The sequence below is a fragment of the Trachemys scripta genome, chromosome 10, assembly GCF_013100865.1.
Source record: "Trachemys scripta elegans isolate TJP31775 chromosome 10, CAS_Tse_1.0, whole genome shotgun sequence".
NCBI lineage: Eukaryota > Metazoa > Chordata > Testudines > Emydidae > Trachemys > Trachemys scripta.
In genome coordinates, this window is record NC_048307.1 from 16,114,082 (window position 1) to 16,139,032 (window position 24,951).

The window sequence follows — 24,951 nt, forward strand, 5'->3', positions numbered from 1 at the left end:
GCTTATGCTCTAATAAATTTGTTAGTCTCTAAGGTGCCACAAGTACTCCTGTTCTTCTAATTACAACTGTGCGTATACTTGGGAAACACCTACCAGACAGCAGACCATCAGCCTTGATGGGCCATTAGGAAGAAACAATAAGACTTTGAAGATACTAATCTCTCTCCTTCCTGAGAAGCATCCTGGGATGTTACTTTGACACTACTAGATCATGTGGTCATGTCACATGGTACTAAACACCATCTTGGACTTCTAGTGGTTTTCCACTAAAAGGAGGGGGAGATCAAGACTGGGAAACAAAAGGTTGCCACCTTATGTAAATTCTACTTAAGGCTGGGGAGTAAGTTGATCTTGGTTCACTCTTCACTGAATCCCCACCCAAGATGACAGCTGGAAAGATCTGAGAGACAAAGACAAGGGGGCGGGGGAGAGAAAGAGTTGAGCCTAGGCTGGAAAAGGTATCTGGTCTGTGAATACGGTGTCTGAAGATTTAAGCTGCAAGCAGGGTAGCTAGCCTTCAAGAATTTCCGCAACTTGCCCAAAAGCAACATTTAGGGTGAGTAATTACTTCTTGACTCCTATCTCTTTAAGATCTTAAACTTAGTTTGCGTGTTTTGTTTTATTTGCTTAGTAATCTGCTTTGTTCCACTTGTTAATCTCTTATAACAATTTAAAATCTGCCTTTTGTAGTTAATAAACTTGTTTTTGTTTATTATAAAACCCAGTTTGTGCAATTTATAACTGGGGCAAGAAGTTGTGGATATCTTCCTCCACACTGAGGGAGGGGGCAAATTTATGAGCTTACGTTGTACAGATTTCTCTACAGCACAAGACAATATTTTGGGTGTACTTTCCAGAGAAGGGCTGCATTTGAGTGCTGGGCAATTTCCTAGCGGAGTCTTCCCATAGAGAGCTGTTTGTAGACCCTGCGTGATTCTACAGCTGATGCATCCCTACCTGTGTCTGTGTGCTGCCAGAGGGCCGGATTCAGCAAAACAGGGAGAGGGAGGCCAGGCTAGTGGAGCAGGCAGGCTCAGTGAAACCCCAGTACATCAGGTGGCACCCTGGAAGGGGGGGGGTCCAACCTGTCACACATGGCTCCTCTGGTTGGCTATATCCCCATTTTGCTGGTCTCACACACTTGGGAAGGGGGCACACATGGGAAGGGGAATGAAAAGAAGTTTCACTGTCTCTTTATTCTGTTTGTACAGTATCATGCATGATGGGATCTGGTCCATGAGTACGGCACATCAGCACTATGGAAATACAATAATACTGATGTCATATGTAACTTATCCCACATACCATATTTCTTTTTTAATAAAAAGAATATATATAGAAATCCCTTCAGTGTTATGTCTGTTCTCTAGCACCTCAACTCCACTTGTATTTGACACTAATTCAGATAGGAGCATCTAACCTCTATTCCATTTAGCATTTTGTATTCCACAAATCACCCAAGTCACCTTCTTTGAAGTATCAAGAGATCACCTGCTGCCAGAAAAGAATATCAGGACTCAATGGACAAGTGGTCCCATGTGTTACAGCAAATCCTACATTCTGCCACAGACAAGATAAAATTGGGTCCCATCACTGTGCTCCAAGATCAGAAAAGAAAAAGTTGTAGAGAAAACTAGAATAGTTATCTAGTACCTGTGAAAATGTAGGTCATGCTTAGAAGTTTGACCTACTGATATTTACTTTGGCAAAAATACAAATTGAGTTTATGTAATGCTATTCATATGTGAGCACTGACTGAATATGAAACAGTACAAGTGTTTTTAATAAGCCATAAAAGTCATTAACAGGATTCCATTTTGCACATTACTGATAGTCAGGATGAATTTGATTTAAATCATATTGATTTAAAGTCAGGAAGACTCGATTTAATCATGGATTTCTACATAAAAGTGCATTCTTGTTGGTTGTTATACCCTTAATACATATTCTTCACAACTCAGAGATAGATGTAGGTTTCATTTTTAGAAGGTACAAACTATACGTTTTTAAAGTGATTTATTTTGAAAACTTTTCAGATTAGTTTTACAGATATATCAGAAAACGAATGATTGTTTGGTTATTTCACTTACCAAAGATAATTGAAGCAGATATTTATAAAGTCATTGGGAGGTGAACTATCTCCAATTCAGCACGTTAATCATTAATATTTGGAGGATTTTCTTGCCATGCTGTATTAGGAGGAGAACATCACCAGACAGACATTTAAATTGTGTTATTTAACTAAAACAACAACGTTATGTATTCTGGATTTTTTTCTTCAACAGCAAACATATAATATTTTAACAAAACAAGCATATGAATTTTTGAATTTAGTTAAACATTCAAGTTTTTTAAAATCACATTCCCACAGCTCCCATTGGCCAGGAACAGTGAACTGCAGCCACTGGGAGCTGCGAGCGGCCGTACCTGTGGACGCTCAAGTAAACAAAGGGTCTTGCGGCCCGCCAGGGGCTTACCCCGAACAAGCCGTGAACCACGTTTGGGAATCCCTGTCTAGACTGAGCACTGAGTCCCATTGGGTAGATAGAAAGATTAACCTAAATATTCCATACAGAAGCCCCTGGAACCCTATAAAATTGGGTCCCTAATTCATGAATTATTGGAACTCGTTTACAAAACTTTTCTTAAACATTACATGAATATATTGTCTCATACTATAGAATTAGAATCCCTATTCCATGATGAGATACCTTTGAGCTATAATGTATCTATCTTTAGATGCTTTTTGAGGGGAAAAACATTTTATCAAAAAAATCCAATTTAAATAAAAAAATCCGATTTAAATTAAAAAACGATATTTTTTTTAAATCATTGATTTTTATCCACCTTGCTGATAGAGAATCCTAGCTGTATGGCACATATTAAGCAAGAGATTTACTTTTAATAACTATATATCTAAATGAATCACTTGTTAGAATCAGAAAGGCTCTAATCTGTACCATATTGTATCAATAGTAGCTAGATTCTTCTAAAGTGAAAAATCCACTTATTTGACTGGTGAACAGGTAAATAAAGCAAACTAGTACTTTATGGCACTTTAAAAATAATGCTGGAGTAACAACTCAAGTTACTGGCTTCTAGATCGGTGTTCAATGAAAAATGATGGCCTGATGTCAGATTCTGTAAAACCAACTAGAGTTTGAATAGTTTAACAAAGATGTGGAAATACAGGAACAACATTTTGCACCTTTGTGTGCCAGCAATAAATATATCGCTACTTTAAAAACATGAATTAATACTGTCTCCACTAAAGATCAAACAGAAAAGGATGATCAGAGCTCTCATACATCCTCTAGCTATGTCAAATAACTAGGCTGAAACAGGTATCTACCTTTAAGACAGCCTGCCTATGTAGAAAACAGTCCTTCCTATATGCCCAAACACCAGAAATTCAAACAAGCAAATAATGAATGCTTTCCATCACATCTATGCCTTACTATGATGATGATGACGACTACTACAGCGCCCTAAAACAGAGATGGGAGATCATTGTGCAGCTTCTCCCCCAGACACAGACTCAGCGGTGACCTGCACCCAACCCTGACATGGGTATGGGGGAAGGACGGGGGGGGGGATAAATCTGGATGCACGGGGCCTTGTTGGGGGGTTCTGGGTGCAATGGTGATGGGACTCTGCAGGGGGGTCCAGGTGAAGGTGGTTGTGGCTCAGCAAGGGTGTGTGTATCAGGGTATGGGGGACTCAGTGGTGGGGTCCAGATGCTGGGGGAGTGGGGCTCAGTATGGTGGGGATCTGGGTGCAGGTGGCTCATCAGGGTAGTCCAGGTGCAGGGGAAGTGAGGCTCGTCGGGGGGGTTCTGAGTGCGGGGGGGGGGGGGCTCAGCGGGGGGGGCTGGGTACGGGGGGGGTCTGGATGCATGGAGGTTGGGCAGATGGAGGAGCAGCTCCCTGTACAACGATCCTTCCCCCTGCAGCTGAGGAGTGATGGGTGAGGAAGCGTGGGGGGCAAGGGAGGGGAGTTTGCAGAGCTTCTTACAGCCGTAGGAGAAATCTGGGGTGGGTCTGACATAACCCTGGATGCCATGCAGGGGAAAATGAAGTCCCGTCCTCCCCAGCCCAGCCGGGACTAGCAGCTAAGCCCAGCACAGGGTAGGAGCCACCAGCTGGGTCTTCCCCAGTCCCGCCACCTGCCCCATAGTGATTTACCTCTCTGCTGGCTGCCCTGGGCACCCGAAACATACTGCTGAGGAGGGTCGCATGACCGCTCTTGTGGCTTCCCTTTGCTTCCCTGTCAGAAAGTCATTTTTCTGTGGGAAAGTAAAGAAATTTGTGGGGGCCATAAATTCTGCGCATGCGCAGTGGTGTAAAATTCCTCCAGGTGTAATTATAGTGCTTAAAAAGTACTAAGTGCAGCACTAAGCCCAATAAGTCCTTGATATAATGGGCACCTTAGTTCTTTTTTCCCTTACGCTATCAGTTTAGATGAAATGCTTATTTTGGAATGTTTTATTCTTTTAGTACAAAAAAATATTTTAAAAATAAAGTTTTACATTGTAACAATACATTGTTTTTCATGTTGATACAAATCTATGAAATGTTATTAGGAAAAGAACTAACCACCTTTCTTTTAAGATTGTATCTACGCAGCAGCTTCTTTGGCACCACCAGACAAAAGAAATCTCAGTCTGTCAAAACGTTACTTGAATGGTCTAGTGCGTTAGAAAAATCCATGCACTCCTAAGGTTTGCCAAACTTTAGCTTAATGAAGACTGTTTTATTTGCACCTCTAAAGGAGATTTAGAATGGAAATGGCATCTGATCCCTACGTAATAAACAGTGATATAACTAATATTTAATGACTGCCCAGCAGAACAGTTCAAGTACTGATTTTTACATTATATAGAGATGCGATAAAGCTTGTTTCTTTAACAAGAGTTTTAGTGTACTGTATGCAGCACCTTTATATCCACATGATCTTTGCTTATTTGTGTTTTCAGAATAGTTTGGAAGCAGTGTATGTTATCCTGTTTCCACACAAGCAGAGAAAGTGAAAACATTTTTAGGTCCTACAGAAAGTGATGAGGTGACAATTTGAGGGAATCTGTGTATGTGCAATTAAGGAACTTGTTTGATATTATGAACTCTGTATACTTAAGCCATTTACCATATTCTTAACTCATGTTCCCTGTCCAAAGTCTGCCTTTGAAAGAGACAGTAACTAAGGGCCTCCTACTAGTAAGCAGACCTGTCCCAGAGAGAACGAGATGGCTAAAGTCTGGTGGAAGCCAATTTTCTCCAGATTCCATGAAGTGGGCTGGGGTTTATAGCAGTAAAATTTCTACAGCAGCAGAACAAACAAAGTAGGTGTTAGTAACAGGACTAAGGGCTTATTTACATGCAAGTTACTGCACAAGACAAGGTGTGAATCTTCAGCACACCAGGTTGCCACACAGTAATTTGCCATAAAATTGCTACAGCGCAGTGAAAGTCCCAGAGCATGGCTTGGCATACTACACTCTGAAGTAGTAGCACACTAAGCCACACGCAACTGTAGTCATGTCTATATAGTGAGTTACTGCACAGCAAGCTGGTGTGCTGTAGCATCACACTCTGGCTTGCTGCGCAGCAACTCATCATGCAGACAAGCCCTTATAAACTCAAGGAACTCACAGAGCAAGGAAGAGGAAGAAGGAGAGAGGGGCAGGCTTTCATAGCAGGGGATCCTGTTTAACTGTGAAAGCAGCAGAGGAAGAAGGCAACTGGGTGATTAGGAGGAGAAGCCATGTGCAGGAGGGGGCTGTTCCTAGACTCCTTAGAGCAGTGGTTCTCAACCTTTCCAGACTACTGTACCCCTTTCAGGAGGCTGATTTGTCTTGCTTACTCCCAAGTTTCACCTCACTTAAAAACTACTTGCTTACGAAATCAGATATAAAAATTCAAGTGTCACAGCACACTATTACTGGAAAATTATAATTTTACCATATTACAAAAATAGAGCAATTGGAATATAAATATTGTATTTACATTTCAGTGTCTAGTATATAGAGCAGTATAAAAAAGAAATTTATGAAATTTTAGTTTGTACTGATTTTGCTAGTGCTTTTTATGTAGACTGTGGTAAAACTAGGCAAATATCTAGATGAGTTGATGTACCCCCTGGAAGATCTCTGCATACCCCTGGTTGAGAACCATTGCCTTAGATGAATCTGACCTGAGTCCAAAGAACACCTAAAAGCAGTGAGAAAACTGAGACAAGGAAAGGCATATAGATGTTTTATTGTTTTGCCTAGGTCTGTATATCTTTTGTGCTATCTAAAGTAGTATGATTGGGTTTTGGGATCCCTTACAAAGTCTGTGTCTGTTTCCCATCCACCCTGCCCCCTACTACCATGTGTCCCTCAAGAGCACCCACAAGGTTGGAACTCTGGGAAAGGGTATGCTTAAGCTATTTGGGAGCACTAGTCCTGGAGGCCTAAGCCGGCAGGGCCTTGGGGCTCCATCTCCAGGAAGGGGTAACAGACAGAGCCTGTATCAAGGAAGCATGTCAGAGAAGCAAAAGAAAAAGACATGGCTGCAGTCTACTCAGATCAAGGAAAGCTTAAGAGCACATGGGTCCAGTGTGATAGGAAACAAACAGAAGCCTGTTGAGCCCTTCCAGGTCTATGTGATAGAATAACATGAGCGGTGATTTACAAAAAAAAAAAACAAAAAACAAAAAAAAAAAAAAAAACGTATCTACATATTTTAAACATATTCAACTTTATTAGATTTAAAAATCCCTGCACAATGGCTCACTACCTAGAGTTCCGCGTAGTAGCAGAGTTATAACAGAAGACAACTGACCCGCAGACAAGGCATAAGGGAGATAATCACAACTAGCTATAGGAAAAGTGATGTAGTCAGCTAGGAGGTCCTTGCATGCTTAACTCTGGAAGGGGAAAATGCCCTATTGTTTCCTCAGTGCCATTAGCAAGGGGCAAAAAGTTTCCATAACAATAGACAGGGGTACCTAAAACGCCGCCCCAACTCCCATATTGAATGACTGGGCACTCCTGTGGCTAAACATTAATCAACCCCTAAAAGCTGACTTGTTTCTAATTGCTTTGCTACACCAAAATTAGAAATCTATGAATCACCACTATTCATTAATAGTCTACATTTCAATGAGTTTATTTAAACCCTCTGGCTTGGCCTAAACATCAAGCAATGAAGATGTGAAAGTTGTGTGGGGGCAGGGGGAAAATCAAAAGAGAATCTCAGCACAAACTTATAACACAGAAGCTGATAGTAACCTATTCTAAATCCTCTTTTCTTCCAAAAACTGCTGTCCAGCTGTCCCTGCACTATGCATTATGCAGCAACATCTCTGAACCAGCAGCCACCCCGGATCATAGATAGGATGGCAGCAAAGTTCAGCACAGAAGCATTAGATCAGAACATTAATTTAAACAATAATAAATCACCAGGACCAGATAGTATTCAGCCAAGAGTTTTGAAGGAACTCAAATATGAAACTACTAACTGTGTTGTTTTTTGGCATACAATCTGTCACTTAAATCAGCATCTGTACCAGATGACTGGTGGATAGCTAATGTGACACTAATTTTTAAAAAAGGCTACAGAGGCAATCTTGGCAATTACAGGCCAGTAAGCCTGAATTCAGTACTAGACAAATTAGTTGAAACTGTAGATGAACACGATAAGTTGGGAAGAGTCAACACAGCTTTTGTAAGGGGAAATCATGCCTCACCAATGTATCAGAATTATTTGAAGCTGTCAACAAACATGTGGACAGAGGTGATCCAGTGGACATAGTGTATTTGGTCTTTCAGAAAGCCTTTGACAAGGTTCCTCACCAAAGGCTCTTAAGCAAAGTAAGGACCTTATCCCATGACTGCTCTCACGGATCAGTAACTAGGGAAAAGATACAATAGCTAGGAATAAGTGGTCAGTTTTTATAGTGGATAGAGATAAATAGCAGAATCCCCCAAGAAGCTGTACGGGGACCAGAGCTGTTCAAAGTTATCCATAAATGATCTGGAAAAAAGGGTAAACAGTGAGGTGGGAAAGTTTGCAGACAATACAAAATTACTCAGAGTAGTTAAGTCCAAAGCAGACTGTAAAGAGTTACAAACGGATCTCACAAAACTATGTGACTGGGTAAGAAAATGGCAGATGAAATTCATCATTGATAAATGCAAAGTAATGCACGTTGGAAAACATAATCCCAATTATACATACAAAATGATGGGGTCTACATTAACTGTTACCACTCAAGGAAGAGATCTTGGAGTCATCATGGATAGTTCTCTGAAAACATCTGATAAATGTGCAGAAGTCAAAAAAGCTAGCAGAATGTTGGGAACCATTAGGAAAAGGATAGATAATAAGACAGAGAATATCATAACGCCTTTATATAAATCCACGATACACCCATAGCTTGACTACTGTATGCAGTTCTGGTTGCCCAATTTCAAAAAAAGATATATTAGAATGGGAAAAAGCAGAGAGAAGTGCAACAAAAATGATTAAGGGTTGGGAACAGCTTCCACATAGAGAGAGATTAAAAAGACTGGGACTGTTCAGCTTGGAAAAGAGACAAATGATGGGGGATATGATAGAGGTCTATAAAATCATGAATGGTGTGGAGAAAGTGAATAAGGAAATGTTACTTACCCCTTCACATAAAACATGAACCAGGGGTCACCCAATTAACTTAATAAACAGCAGGATTAAACCAAAGATAAGGAAGTACTTCTTCATACAATGCACAGTCAACTTGTGGAACCTGTTGCCATGGGATCTTGTGAAGGCCAAAAGTATAAGTGGGTTCAAAGTGAATTAGATAAGTTCGTGGAGGACTGGTTCATCAATAGCTATTAGCCAAGATGATCAGGGATGCAACCCCATGCTCCGGGTGTCCCTAAATCTGTGACTGCTAGAAGCTGGTACTGGAGGACAGGGTATGAATCTCTCAATACACTGACCTTTTCTGTTCACTCCCTCTGAAGCATCTGGCACAGGCCACTTTTGGAAGACAGAATACTGGGCTTGATGGACCACTGGTCAGAACCAGTATGGCCATTCTTATGTTCTGACTGAGTTGACAGATCAGGCTCCATCTTGCCCCTTATCCCAGGGTTTTCTCAGTGTGAACTTACTGTTATTACTCCAGTCCAATTCAGCCAGGCTGGTATTCTCTGTGACTCCACAACCTGGTCTTGATCCAGTCTGGGCTGGTGAGGCTGAACAATCTGCACTCTCTTATTGTGGACTACCCAGGATTGATCCCACTTCAGATCTCATCACGAGATATTCCAGCACTGATCCAAACCAAACTGGCTTCTTGTCCACATCTCTCACCATTTTTAATCCAATATGGTTGCCTAGCTACGCACACACATTTCCCCCCAATACTGATCCAGTTCAAATTGGCCAGGCAGTGCCCTAGAATCTCTCACCTGCAGAGTTTCCTCTCACAGAATAGCTCACCCAATCCATAGATTACTCCCATTGATCCAGACCCGTGTTGGCCAGACTCACCTGCCCCATGTCCCTCGAGCCCTTCTATAGATTTCCACCAGAATATATCCTGTCCTGACCAGCTAGAGTATCAACTTCTCAGCTCAGACTCTGCAGTACCCCTCAGTCCAAGCCCCTCTCATCTCTGACTCCCCAAAGATTATCTAGTCCAGGTTTTGCCAATACTCAGAACTACCATCCTCCTTCACCTGGGAACGCCCCACACATATTCATTTAAGCAGGGTCCCCCCACTCCACCTTGACTGCTCCCTGTGACTTAGTCCCCGTCCCTCAGCTTCCTCATCCGAAGGCTCCTGGTGTCAATTCAGGCTGTGCCCGTCGCCTCCCAGCCATAGGCTCTGTGGTGCTGACCCACTCCCAGTGGCCCTGCGCCCGCTCCCGCCGCATGTTCCCAGTTCCAGCCGAAGTCCCCCAGGCCCCTCACCCACAGACTCCCCAGTAAGGAACGATCCAGCTCCCCCAGCCCCCTTCACCTGCTGCTTACCCAGTCCGGGCCCCCTCACCACCCCCCGGAGCCCTGGCTTTGATCCACTCCGCCCCCGACCGCTGCACCCTGACCCTCGCTGTTGATCCGCTCCAGGCCCGCTCAGCCTCTCACCCGCGGACTCCCCGGTGTTGATCCAGTCCGGGTTCGCCAGGCTCGCGATGGCGAAGATGTCGGCGGCCAGAAAGAGGCATCCTGAGATGATGGTCAGTTTGTCCATCTCCTCCGGCTCCGGGGGCTCCCGTGTCCAGCCTCCGCCCGGCTCCCACACCGGGCCCGGGCCGGGGACTCCTCACAGCTACGGCTCCATGAGACCTCAACTCCCACCCTCCCTCCGGCAGCAGTACCAAGAACGGGGACCCCCCTTTCCCGACAACACCGGAAGTGAACCCGGGGGTGGGGACAAGGTGCTCCGGAAGTGAAACCCACTCTCCTTCACATTTTCCCCAGACGGGGCAGGGCTTCCATGAGGGGGCGGAGCCTCCACGGAGACGGGGCGGGGATCCCATGAGACTAGACCAGCCTTCTCTAGGGGGGAGGGGCGGAACGGACAGTGTAGTGGGCGTGGCTTTTGAAAATGGGCGGGGCGGGGATCAAGCGAGGGACAGGGCTTCTCCAAGGGGTGGGTAGACATGGAGAGGGGGGACGAGGTGTTTCTAACGGGTATTGAGGCAGGTAGGGGCGGGGCCTTTGTAAGAGGTGCTGTCAGCCCTTAGGAGCCTGGCTGCCTCCCCCTCTCCCCCCCAGTGGTGTAGCACAGGAGGGGCGGGATTATGGGGCTGGAGCCGGGAGAGTCCATTCATGCTGGGGAATGGAGGAGTTTTGGTGCGGGGAGGGCTCTCATTTGGAAGGCGGCTTTCTTAGAAGGGGCTCGTATTTGGGGAGGGAAGAATCCCACAGGGATTTGGGGGGGGCTATTTGTGCGGGGAGACTCCCTGTTTTGGGGGGAGAGACTCTCATTTTGGGGTGGGGAGACTCCCTCCTGTTTTGGGAGTGAAGGCCTCGTGCTGAAGGGGGCAAGTTCCTCCCTTTGGGGTGGGGGTCTGGGGCATTTGCTGCAGAAATGAAGGCAATGCACCCCATAATCCAGGCCTGCAGGGCAATTTCCGGCCCCAGGGCAGAACAGTCAATGGGCTCCCATGCATGCACAAGCTGCGCCTGCGCGACCGTGATCCACCTGACATTTGGGTGGTGCTGCACCTGTGCTGGCTGGTGCCCAGTGAGCTGCCGGCTGCGCTGCTGGGCGTGTTCTTCTGGCACAGCCAGGGTTTCCACATGCCTGCCCAGTAGGGTTGCCAACTGTCTAAATGCACAACCCAAAGACCCTTGCCCCACCCCTGCTCCGCCCCTTCCCTGAGGCCACACCCCTACCCTGCCCCTTCTCACATTATCCCCCCTCCCTCTGTTGCTCACTCTCCCCTACCCTCACTCACTCTCATCAGACTAGGGCGGGGGGTTGGGCTGCAGGTGGAAGTGCAGGCTCTGGGAGAGAGTTTGGGTGCAGGAGGGAGTGCAGGCTCTGGGAGGGAGTTTGGGTGTGGAAGGGGGTGAGGGGTCGGGCTCTGGGAGAGAGTTTGGGTGCAGGAGGGAGTGCGGGGTGTGGGCTCTGGGAAGGAGTTTGGTTGTGGGGTGTTATCTCTAGGCGGTGGTTGGGGTGCAGGAGTAGGGTCAGGAGTTTGGCGCTTACCTCGGGCAGCTCCCGAAAGCAACCGGCAAACCCCTCTGGAAGCAGCTCCTAGGCGGGGGACCTCCATCTCTGCACGCTGCTGCCCGGCCAATCGGAGCCGCAGAGTTGGTGCTCGAGGCAGGGGTAGCTCATGGAGACCCCCTGCCCTCCCCTCCATGGGCCGTAGGGCCGTTCTGGCCGCTTCTGGGAGCGGTGTGGAGTGAGGGCGGGCAGGAAGCCTGCCTTAGCCCTGCTGCACTGCCAGTGATGGTGGCTGGGGGCCCCCAGGCCCTTTTAAATCGCCCGGGCCTCTGGGCAATTGCCCCTTTTGCTCCCCACTGTCAGCAGGCATGTCATAATCCTTTAAGCTTGGCTGTGGAGATTGGTACCCAATGATCAAAGAATTGGCGGCATCCTAAATATGTAAATATCAAGGCACTGTTGCCTGGCTTGCTCCACTGTGCAGTAATGTCCTGAAAGTGTTAAGTACTTCTTAACTGAAGGCAGTGTGGTCTAGGGGGGATTGAGCTTTGATCTACCACAGCTACTGACTCATGAGATAGAAAATCTATATGTCTGTCTACCTATATGACCTCCATTACTGTAGTATGTGAGCACTTCACAACATTAATAGACATCCTCACAACACCCTTATGAAGTAAGAGAAATATTGTCTCTATTTTATGCATGGGGAATCAAAGTGCAGAGAGACTAGAGTAAGTGAGTTGCTCAAGTTGTATAGGAAGGCAATAGAAAAGTCAGAAATCAAACTCTGATCTGCTGAATCACAGACCAGTGCTTTAATCACACCACCACCCTTTCTCCTGAGTTCTAATTCAGGTTTTGACCACTATCAAACTTTGTGACGTTGGGCAAGTTGCTTAATTTCAAAGTGTTACAGTTGCAACATGTGCAAAATAAGGATAAAAATTGGGACATTGTCAGGATTGATTAATTCATGTTTCTGTAGCACTTTGAAAATGTAAAACGTTATCAAAGTGCTAATTATTATTATCTGTATTAGTAGGTGTCTGGAAGCAAATCTAATTAACCTTATCTGGAAAACTAATCCAAATACAGTGACTATTGATTACATGCTTTTTCCAGTAAGTAACTATCTAAAAGAGAATGCTTGGAACAACTGAGCATTCATCCCACCCTTGGTCCTACTGGTTATCAAAATTATAACTCTGTGCCTTAGTCTTGCTCCCAGTGATGTGAGAATGTTGTACGATTATTGCTATTGTAAATTCTAAAGTCTAGCAGCCCAAAATCCACAGGTAGCTTTAAAAAATGCTGAAAATACTAGCAATACCTCTTCCTGCCAATGCCTACTCAGCTTTACAGAGAAGCCATAATCCTGGCCTAAACAAAGTATAGCTGGCAGACGAACTCCAAGCAGGTGGTTATCCAGTTGCCTATTATGTGAATCTCCCATGCAACCAAAAAATAATAGCAATCATCTGTGCTCAAGTCACTTGCCAGATGGGAGGTAGCAAGCAATAACAAAGAAGATACTACTAAAAACATCTAAACAGCATTCAAAAGCAATAAATTGGGGGCAGGGGGTTGTTTGTTTTGTTTTCTGCTGTTTTTTTTCAGACCAGGGTAGGAGGATAGGATCTATCTTCAGCTTCTGTTGAAACATCCTGCTCTGGACAGATATTTAAGAGGGATTGAAAATAGTACCGGTAATATATTAGTTGAAAAAAAAAACTGGAATCGTTCCTTCTGAGTAGGGATAGTTGGTATGTGGCAGAGATGGGAGAGCTAAGGATTTAAAATGATGTATTAACAATGTGATTCGGCAATCTTTAAGATAAATTGTGTCCCAGTACTGTCTTTTTTTAGGTCACAAATTATCATAATGGACTATTATTGTTGAATTGAGGATTATTGAAAGAAGAATACATGCCTAAGGATATGTGAAGATTCAACAATGTGGTACAGAAGTGACACTCTGTGTGGCTCATATGTGCATAAGAGTTTAGGCAGGATTGGAGCTTTAGAAAGAGAGTCTGAACTGCAGCCATTGGCAAAGTTGCTGTGCTAGACTGAAATAATCCAGCCAATATAGCAATCAGCAACACATACCTAGCCAAACCGAAAACTTCCCCCACATCTGTCACCAAGCAAGGGAATATTGAAAGCTTGAATCCTGGCCAGCGCGTCTGTGTGTGTCTACTGCATGGTGAGGCTTTTATGGTCTCCAGTAGCTGGGGACTGTGGGAGACTCAGAACCTGACTGCCCTAGGATTCTAAACAGTTACTGGGTGTTTGAAAACTCCTCCTCTCCTGCTGCTCTGTTCTTCCCCCACAGGCCACCATGGGGAGACAGCTGCTTTCAAAGAGACACGCCTGAGACATTTGTCCATTTGATTTTCTCTTATAGTCTGGGATCCATGGAAGGGGCAGAAGCTTCTGATACACCAGCCGGTGAAAATGAAACCAAATGAGTTTTAATTCCCTCCCAACCTATTGCGTCCTTTCCTGTTCTCCCATCTTCCCACCATCACCTCAGTACTTCAGGAGAGCCCCAAACTCTGCATTTGAAGGGGTTCCAAGCTTTGGGCATCCTCTTGTTACCCCTATACCTATGACCAGATTACTTGCCTCCTTCCTAGACCTTTGTCACCCCACGTCTCAGCATCCAGAGACACCTCTTCTTTTGGAGGGGGTGGACGGTTGAGTAGTTTGATACATATTGCATTCTCATAAAATCTGGAGTGGGATACAGGGCAGATGGCCAGAGGAGAGAATGTCACTTCAGGGGAAGAGAGATGGATATTACTTCATTCAGAAGACCTGCAGAATTTAGGGTTGGCCTTGCAGAGCTTTATGAGTAATGTAGGGTGCTGCAGGGTAAGGTTTGTAAAGTTTCTGATTTTCTCTCCCTACAGAACAAAAAAGAAATCCAGACACTTTCCCTGGAGATTATGGAAATGGGTCAATATCAGGTGAGGATAGAATCAAGAGCGTGATCCAAAGCCCATTGGAGTCAATGTGGAGGTCTTTCCATTCATTTCAATGGGCTTTGGCTCAGGCCCTCTCTTATTTTATGCTTTTATTCTTCCTGTCATGTGCTGCAGGGTAATCTAGTGTAGTGAATACAGAGCCAGAAATCAGGAAACTTGGATTCTAATCCTCATTATAGTACAGACTTTCTATGTGATTTGGGTTGTGAGTTCAATCCTTGAGGGGACCATTTAGGGATCTGGGGCAAAAATCTGCCTGGGGATTGGTCCTGCTTTGAGCAGGAGGTTGGACTAGATGACCTCCTGAGGTCCCTTCCAACCCTGATATTCTATGATTTTGGGCAAATTACTTAGGGTATGTTTACACTAACTGGGAGTATGTCTCCGTGCGTCAGTATACAGACATAAGCTAGTTCTGCTTGAAATAGCGCACTAAAATTGCAGTGCGGACATTGTGGCATGGGTGGCGGCACAGATTAGCCACCTGAGCTAGTTGGACTCATACTTGGAGAGCTACCCTGTGCCACAATGTCAACATTAATTTTAGTGTGTTAGTTCAAGTGGAGCTAATGCGAGTCTGTCTACCCAGGCTGGGAATCACTCTCCCAGCTGAGGTGTAGACATTCCCTTCAGGCCTGATCACAAGCCCACTGAAGTCAATGAATAGACTCCTATTGACTTCAGTGGATTTTAAATTATGCCTTTAATCTTTCTGTGCTTTACCCTCCTCCATCTATAAAATGGTGGTAATCCTTAGGTACTTTCATAAAGTGCTTTGAAATCATTGGAGAGAAAGTGCTGCGTAAGTTTAAAATAGGAGTAGTATTTCTGCCACAGAAGCCCAAAGCTTACATCTTCTTAAAACAGAAAGCTTGTTTTAATATACTTTTGCTGCAATCTCATCATTTTCCAGGCTTTTGGTCCAGAGGCAAGCTGAAGGTTGGAGGATTCATTTTGTGATCTTCATTATGTTCGCTGGTGAAGTCGAGTTAGAATGAGCTGTCCTTTATTGTGTACTATTTATATTACACATTTTAATGGATAGTGAATGCCCAGGGTATAGCATCTAAAGAAATGAAATACCTTTGCCAAGCCCTATTCCCTTCCTTCATGCAAGCAGTAGTGTGTAAAACCCATCCGCTGGCAATTTGGATATGAATCTTATCCAAAAATATTGACACAGGAAATTAATTTTCTCATATGAATTTTCAGCTTTCTTGAAAGCTCTAACAGTTGGTGGCCTCACTGTGCTGTTATTTCTCTACCTTGTTCTCTTCCTTCCCTGAATGCATACAGCCATTTAAAATGAATCTAAAGTAATATACAATGTAAGCAATATTTGTTTGTTTTGCTCAATACAGTGTGTGAACTTTTAGAAACAGGCTTCTGAGTGTGTTGAGAAAAAGCTATTTTAGAAATATTTCTTTTTAGATCATTTATGGAATACACAATGTAACGTTTACATAGGTGTGTTTTCTGGCACCAATTCAGCAGCCCACCCTATTCAGAAAGGCACTTAAGCATCTGTTGAACTTTAAGCATGTGAGACTAAAGTGCTTTGCTGATGGAATGGATTTAAGTACCTGCTTACTTGCTTTGCTGAATTAGGGCTTGTGATGGTGGAGTAAGAAAATCACAATATCATAATTTCAAGTATTAAAATGTCCCTCTCACTTTCCAAAGGGCAGTTTCCGGCACTGGAAAAGATCTCTGAACATACTTTGAGTGCTACATTAAAGACCAATATTAAGATGGGAGAACAAGGATTAGGTCTTATAGTAATTCAGAATGGACCATATCTCCAGATGACAAGTCTGGTTGAGAAAGGCTCTGCAGCTAAGAATGGAAGACTCAAACCAGGTAAAAAAAAAAAAAAAATACCACAACCCTAATCTTCAGAATTTCATAAGTATGTTCCATTCCAGAGTTTATACTTTGTTGCCCTGCTTTTGACCTAATTTATGCTGATGTAAATCAGGAGTAATATTACTTAAATCAGTGGAATTACAGTGGCATAGAACTGGTACAAGCAATATGAGAGTCAGGCTCATGTCACAGAAATATCTAACTGATAAATGAAGCCAGTCCAGTTTTATATTAAAATTCCTATTGTCTTAATTTGATTAAAATTGGCTGATAGAGGTGACTATTTCCTAATTAGATTAAGAAAAAGGCATATCTAAATTGCACAAACTTTTATATATAATAGAAATGGGATTGGAACATTGTGTTATGCATCCTACTTTAAGTATTCAAGACCAAAACAAATTTCTTACTCGTGTTTCATACTAATATTTCATAGCTGCACTGTAATGTGCAGTTTTCTTACGACATGCATCTATAAACATATTTTACTATAAAATAATTAATATAAAGCAATCTGAAAGGATTAAAGATCAAAAAAGAAATCACTCAAAGCCCAGCTTAGGTTGTCATAAAAATTAACAATGGAAAAGATACGTATTAGGTCATTTGTTTCCCTTAGACTAGGTTATCCATACTTTCCTTGGCAAAAGAGGGTGGATTGCCTAGTGGTTTAGTGAACAAAATTGGATGTTTCAGCATAGTCACCTTTTTTCTCTCTTACTGCCCTGATGCCTTGAGGATACTAAGAGAACCAGGGTGCAGCAAATGTCAGTAATCTCATTACTGCAGTTGAACTTGGCAGCCTCCAGTTCTCCTGGTCCTTATGCCTTGTGAACTTCTTTCAATATTTTATTTTATTATTATTCCTGGTTCTTGGACCCCACTAACTGAAGTTCTTGAAGAGAGGTCCTCTGTTGAAATGGGGATTTTTATTTTATTTTATTTTTTTTAAAAGTAGACCCTCTCCTATTGTAATGAACATTTGCTTGGGCACAGGAATGGGAAAATGACACTTTTACTGTAGATAAAATTTCTCCTTTCTGGACACTGGATGTGCTTTCACAGCTGACAGCTTTTAACAAATAATTGTTCTTCATGTTGTCAGAAGTCTTGACATAAGACTTTCAAAACAATAAATTCATGTCTCCATAAATTAGGATTGTCATCATATGCTGCCTCTTGGAACAAATGTAATAGTTCTTTAGTCATCTGAGTAATAGCCTGATTATAGTTAACATTTCTAACTAAAGTGAAAATATCTTAGGACAGTTTGACAAAAGGAGAATAAAGGTACTATTTAATCAGGGGTATCAAATTCATGCAGCCATTTTAAATTATGGTCTGTGAACAGAAGATATATATTAACTCCTCGCTTAACATTGTAGTTATATTCCTGAAAAATGCTAGTTTAAGCGAATCCAATTTTCCGATAAGAATTAATGTACATAGGGAAAGTTAGGTTCCAGGGAAATTTTTTTCACCAGATAAAAGACTATATATATATACACACACATAGTATAAGTTTTAAACAAGCAATTTAATACTGTACACAACAGTGATGATTGTGAAGCTTGGTTGAGGTGGTGAAGTCAGGGTGGAAGAGGGTGGGATATTTCCCAGGGAATGCCTTACTGCTAAATGATGAACTAGCACTCAGCTGAGCCCTCAAGGGTTAACACATTGTTGTTAATGTAGCCTCACACTCTACAAGGCAGCACGAACGGAGGGAGGGGAGACAGCATGGCAGAGAGAGACAGAGACACACACACCGTGTATGAGAGAGAGAGATGCACATTGCCCCTTTAAGTACGCTGTCCCGACTTTAAGTACACTACCTTTTTAAGTCGATCAGCAAGTTGCGACAGCAGCTGCTGCCAGCAAACTCCCTCCGTCCTGAGCCCTCTTGTGTCCCTCCACTGCTCTGTGGAGATGGGGTAAAGGAGCGGGGACTAGGGGGGGACACCCTGACATTAGCACCCCTCTTTTCCCTGTCTGCACAGCAAGCAGGAGGCTCCCAGGAGCAGCTCCAAGGCAGTGGGGGGAGGGACAGCTGAACTGCCTGGCAATCGATAGCCTGCTGGGCAGCTGCCACACAGTGAACTTAGGGGAGCGGGGAGCTGATGGGGGGGGGCGGTCCACCCTGGTTCCAAGCCCCCACCAGCTAGCTCCAATGGGCTGCTCTTTCTGCAAGCAGTGGACAATGCAGGTGGATGCCAAACAACGTTGTAAGGGAGCATTGTGCAACTTTACACGAGAATGTTCTCTAATTGCTCAGCAACATAATAATGAAACGTTTACTGGGATGACTTTAAGTGAGGAGTTACTGTATAGAGTTGGGATTTTTATACTGAATACTCTTGAATTTTTCCCCTGGCAGGTGATATTTTGATTAAAATTGGACACGCTAACGTTTTAGGGTGGACACTGCGAGAGCTTTGGCAACTTTTGCACAATATTCCCATAGGAACAGTTCTACAGATCAGGGTTTACAGAGATTTTGTTGAAGTACCTCAGCACTGGCAAAATGCACTTGAATTAATTCCTGAAGTAAAGCCTCCTGTGAAGACAGAGTAAGAAACAAATGCTATTTTTAATGGTTTTTTTCACAATATAGAGTTTAGTTATACTAGTCTACTGAGGAAGACAGGGCAATGATGTGGTAGCATTCTGGTTTTAGTTTCATTACTAATCAAGTATAAAAGGTAGAGTTCTTTTAAAAATGTACTTCTTTCCAATATAATCGTCTCCTACTCTTAGAAATATCTTGAAAGAAGTGCAACTACCTAAAAACTTACCTCCCTGGAAAAGCCAACAGGTCTTCCAGCGTTTGTTGCCTATACATTGTTCAAAAGTACTAAGATAAAACACCAAATTTCTATTTCAGACTTTTCCCATCCTCAAAAGGAGAGCACCTCATCTTGCATAAGTTGGCATAGCTTCCTTGACTTAAATGCAGCTATACCTATTTATAGTAGCTGAGCACCTAGATTATTATATGATGTTACAAAATGCAGGTAACTAGAGACCTGTAACCAAATAAACAGTTTAATGGCTCACTAGTCATTCAACCGTATTAACAATAAGGTCATGGCTTACTATGTTTAGTCCTCATGACCTCTTAGTTGACCTTTCTAGAAATGTTTATATTGCTGTGTAGTGTTATGTTCAGTTTCTATAAAGACAAGTATTATGAGGCCCTTTTTAAAAAAAGGTCATAAGTTCTCATCTCCTAAAAATAAGCCTCACTACAACAAGTAGTAATCGATGCTAGGGACACTAGGCAGTAAAAGTTTTTCTAAGGCATGGGGACAGATGTTCTAGTAAGGAGGGAAGACTAAAGCTCAGGAACAGGAAAGAAGATGAGGGAGCTTACAGAGGAGAAGTTAGCTGGGAATGGGAAATTCAAAAGCATCTGATTAGGGCACAAGAGTGATAATGAAGGAGGAAGTTCAGGCAATAAGAATAAGAAGGGGGCTATCTGGAAAGCTAGTTCTTTAAACGTATATATCAACTAGGGCTGTCGATTAATTGCAGTTAACTCATGTGATTAACTCAAAAAAAATTAACTGCACTGTTAAACAATAGAATATCAATTGAAATTTATTAAATATTTTTGGATGTTTTTCTACATTTTCAAATATATGGATTTCTATTACAACACAGAATATAAAGTGTACAGTGCTCACACTGTTATTTTTGATTACAAATATTTGCACTGTAAAAACAAGCAAAAAATAGTATTTTTCAATTCACCTCATAGAAGTACTGCAGTGCAATCTCTTTATTGTGAAAATGTAACTTACAAATGTAGATTTTTTTTTAAAAGAACTGGAACAGACCTCGAGAGGTCATCTAGTCCAGTCCCCTGCATTCAGATAAGTATTATCTAGACCATCCCTGACAGGTGTTTGTCCAACCTACTCTTAAAATCCACAATGATGATTTCACACCCTCCCTAGGCAATTTATTCCAGTGCTTAACCACTCTGACAGTTAGGAAGTTTTTCCTAATGTCCAACCTAAACCACCCTTGCTGCAATTGAAGCCCATTGCTTCTTGTCCTATGCGCAGAGGTTAAAAAGAACAATTCCCCCCCCCCCGTCCTTATAACAACCTTTTATGTACTTGAAAACTTATCATGTCCCCTCTCAGTCTTCTCCAGTCTAAACAAACCCAATTTTTTCAATCTTCCCTCATAGGTCATGTTTTCTAGACCTTTAATCATTTTTGTTGCTCTTCTCTGAACTTTCTCCAATTTGTCCACATCTTTCCTGAAATGTGGCGCCCAGAACTGGACACAATACCCAGTTGAGGCCTAATCAGTGCGGAGTAGAGTGGAAGAATTACTTCTCATTTTTTGCTTACAATACTCCTGCTAATACATCCCAGAATGATGTTTGCTTTTTTTGCAACAGTGTTATACTGTTAACTCATATTTAGCTTGTGATCCACTATGACCCCCAGATCCCTTTCCGCAGTACTCCTTCTTAGGCAGTCACTTCCCCATTTGTATGTGTGCAACTGATTGGTCCTTTCTAAGTGGAGTACTTTGCATTTGTCCTTACTGAATTTCATCCTATTTACTTCAGACCATTTCTCCAGTTTGTCCAGATCATTTTGAATGTTAACCCTATCTTCCAAAGCACTTGCAAGCCCTCCTAGTTTAGTGTACTCTCTATGCCATTATCTAAATTATTGAAAAGAACCGGACCCAGAACCAGTCCCTGCAGGACCCCACTCGTTATGCCCTTCCAGCATGACTGTGAATCACTGATAACTACTCTCTGGGAACGATTTTCCAACCAGTTATGCACCCACCTTATAGTAGCTCCATCTAGGTTGTATTTCCCTAAGTTTGTTTATGAGAAGGTCATGTGAGACAGTATCAGAAGCCCTACTAAAGTCAAGATATACCACATCTACTGCTTCCTCCCTATCCACAAGGCTTGTTAACCTGTCAAAGAAAGCTATCAGGTTGATTTGACACAATTTGTTCTTGACAAATCCATTCTATTATTTAACACCTTATCTTCTAGTTGTTTACAAATTGTTTGTTTAATTATTTGCTCCATTATCTTTCCAGGTATAGAAGTTAAGCTGACTGGTCTGTAGTTCCCTGGGTTGTCCTTCTTTCCCTTTTTATAGATGGTGTGACAAAGTTCCTCCTCTATCTTGGTGGGTCCTACGCTTATTGGCGGATTTTCTTGCCTCATAGATTCACCATGTGGGTTGGGGAACAGCCTAGAGACCTTCCCCTCTGGAAGAACCCACAGTCCAGGTCAATTGGGAGGTTTGGGGGGAACCTGGGCCCGCCCTCTACTCCAGGTTCCAGCCCTGGGGACTGCAGCTGTCTATAGTGCCTCCTGTAACAGCTGCATGACAGCTACAACTCCCTGGGCTACTTCCCCATGGCCTTCTCCAAACAACTTCCTTATTCTCACCACAGGACCTTCCTCCTGGTGTCTGATAACACTTGTGCTCCTCACTCCCACCACAAACTGAAGTGAGCTCTTTTTAAAACCCAGGTGCCCTGATTAGCCTGCCTTAATTGATTCTAGCAGCTTTTTTAATTGGCTCCAGGTGTTCTAATTAGCCTGCCTGCCTTACCTGGTTCTAGCAGGTTCCTAATTACTCTAGTGCAGCCCCTGCTCTGGTCACTCAGGGAACAGAAAACTACTCATCCAGTGACCAGTATATTTGCCCTCTACCAGACTCCTGTACCCCACTGGTCTGGGTCTGTCACAATGGGCACTATATTTGCCCTTTTTCAGTCTTCTGGAGTGTCTCCTGTCTTCTATGACTTTTCAAAGATAATTGCTAATGGCTCATATCTCCTCAGTCAGCTCCTTGAGTATTCTAGGATGCATTTCATCAGACCCTGGTGATTTGAAGACATCTAACTTGTCTAAGTAATTTTTGACTTGTTCTTTCCCTATTTTAGGTTCTGATCCTACCTCATTTTCACTGGCATTCACTATGTTAACTGTCCACTCACCACCAATCTTCTTGGTGAAAACTGAAACAAAGAAGTCATTAAGCACCTCTCCCATTTCCACATATTCTATTATTGTCTTTCCCCCCTCATTGAGTAACAGGCCTACTCTGTCCTTTGTGTTACATAACCACACTCAAAAACAATGTAAACTTTCAGAGCCTACAAGTCTACTCAGTCCTACTTGTTCAGCCAATTGCTAAGACAAACAACTTTATTTACAGTTACTGGAGATACTGCTGCCCGCTTCTTATTTACAATGTCACCAGAAAGTGAGAACAGGCATTCGCATGGCACTTTTGTAGCCGGCCTTGCAAGGTGCTTATGTGTCTGATACATGAAGGGGCATACAAATGTTTTGGCCACCATTCCAGCGGACATGCTTCCATGCTGATGTTTGTTTAAAAAAAAAGTGTTAATTACATTTGTGACTGAACTCCTTTGTGTAGAATTGTATGTTTCCTGCTCTATTTTACCTGCATTCTGCCATATTTCATGTTATAGCAGTCTCGGATGATGACCCAGCACATGTTCATTTTAAGAACACTTTCACAGCAGATTTGCCAAAACACAAAGAATGTACTAATGTGAGATTTCTAAAAATAGCTACAATACTTGACCCCACGTTTAAGTATCTGAAGCGCCGTCCAAAATCTGAGAGCATGCTTTTAGAAGTCTTAAAAGAGCAACACTCTAATGTGGAAGAAACTACAGAACCCAAACTGCCAAAAAAGAAAATCAACCTCGTGCTGGTGGCATCTGACTCAGATGATGAAAATGAACATGCATCGGTCCGCTCTGCTATGGATCGTTATTAAGCAGAACTTGTCATCAGTATGGATGCACGTCCTCTGGAATGGTGGTTGAAGCCTGAAGGGACATATGAATCTTTATCACAGCTGGCATGTAAATATCTTGCAACGCTGGCTACAAACAGTGCCATACGATCGTCTTTTCTCACTTTCGTTGTAAACAAGAAACGGGCAGCATTAGCTCCTGCAAATTGTAACTAAACTTGTTTGTCTGAGTGATTGGCTGAACAAGAAGTAGGACTGAGTGGACTTGAAAGCTCTAAAGTTTTACTTCGTTTTATTTTTTGTACATAATTCTACATCTGTAAATTCAACTTTCATGGTAAAGAGATTGCACTACACTACTTATATTAAGTGAATTTTAACTGCGAATATTTGTAATAAAAAAATAAAGTGAGCACTGTACACTTTGTATTCTGTGTTGTAATGAAAAGCAATGTATTTTAAAATGTAGAAGACATCCAAAAATATTTAAATAAGTGGTATTCTATTGTTTAATCATGCGATTAAACAGATTAATCACTTGACAGCCCTAGTTGCAACTAAGTCAGTAAGTCAAATTCTTTAGTATTCTGAATAAAACAAGGATAGCTTTCATTTTACTGAAAGATATTTAAATTGACATTCCCTTTTGTTGTTTAAAACCCAGATGTTGTAGCATTATGTTAAGTCCAAGCAGAAGAATACACACACAAAAATGCACAAATCAAATATTTCAATTTTGACACCCTTATCACAAGTAAAAGAACTTGTAATTAAAGCTATGTAACTCTTGTACATTTTTAGCATTTCATGTAAAGACAGTGAGACAAAAGATGACACGTGGACAAGCAGTGATGATTATGAAGATGGAGACTCTGATGGAAGTTTTAGATACAAAACTACACAATCATTTTGTTATGATCCTACCAAAGAATTGCCATCAATTTCGAAAACTTGGCATGCATTTAAAAGAAAAAAACACACATTTACTGTAGGTGCTGACATTGGATGTGACATTATAATTCATAAAGATTCTGATGCATGGTATAGTTCTGACTTTGCTACTGATGGCATTAGATCTTCATACTGGACTATGGAAACACATGACAGCGAATCAACATCATCTTCTTCCTCTATATCAGATGCATTTTGGCTTGAAGAGTTTGCCAGTATTTTGGAATAACTGAATGGTCACATCCAATTTTAAACCTTCAGAAATGGGATTTTTCTGAAGCACTTTATCAGCTGAAGGTTCACTTTCAAAATATTGATTTTGAAATTAGGTAATTTGAAGATTTAGCATAGCATGCCTTGACTGCCTAGGATATTTGGAAATCTGGATTCTAAGATGATAGCTGCTATCCAAAGCCACTCTTCCAGATCTTAAGAAAAAACCTGCTAAAATCTCCATCAATCCTACCTGTGAAGGGAACATTAAACATGCTGGTTCGGTGAGTCCAGTGATCAAGGTACAGCAGGCAAGTGCTAGAGCTGCAGTATATTGCTTTCAGCTTTTAAAGGTAAGTCTGATAATTTACTTAAGGTAATATGGTGCAAATGGCAATTTTACCAACAACTATTCTTGAATGTGTTAAGGATATATAACTGGGATATTAACTCTGGCAATTACAAATTTAATCTGCATGAAGAATGT

At 42.5% G+C, this 24,951-nt stretch overlaps 2 protein-coding genes across 3 annotated transcripts in view; one reads left to right on the top strand and one right to left on the bottom strand.

The window, feature by feature from the left end:
• MOSMO (modulator of smoothened) overlaps nt 1–10,407 on the bottom strand; it is a 56,932-nt gene extending 46,525 nt beyond the window's left edge. For both annotated transcript variants that reach the window (XM_034784222.1, XM_034784223.1), the window contains exon 1: nt 10,120–10,407. In XM_034784222.1, the coding sequence (XP_034640113.1) occupies nt 10,120–10,225 (106 nt within the window). In that variant the 5' untranslated portion in view covers nt 10,226–10,407. The remainder of the gene's footprint in view (nt 1–10,119) is intronic.
• A 230-nt stretch (nt 10,408–10,637) lies between these two features.
• Nucleotides 10,638–24,903, top strand: PDZD9 (PDZ domain containing 9). The gene is made up of 5 exons (XM_034783631.1): nt 10,638–10,680; nt 14,572–14,628; nt 16,330–16,506; nt 18,890–19,082; nt 24,102–24,903. Exons 1-5 carry the CDS (start codon nt 10,638–10,640, stop codon nt 24,478–24,480), a joined length of 849 nt encoding a protein of 282 aa, XP_034639522.1. The 3' UTR covers nt 24,481–24,903.
• The last annotated feature ends 48 nt before the right edge of the window (nt 24,904–24,951 follow it).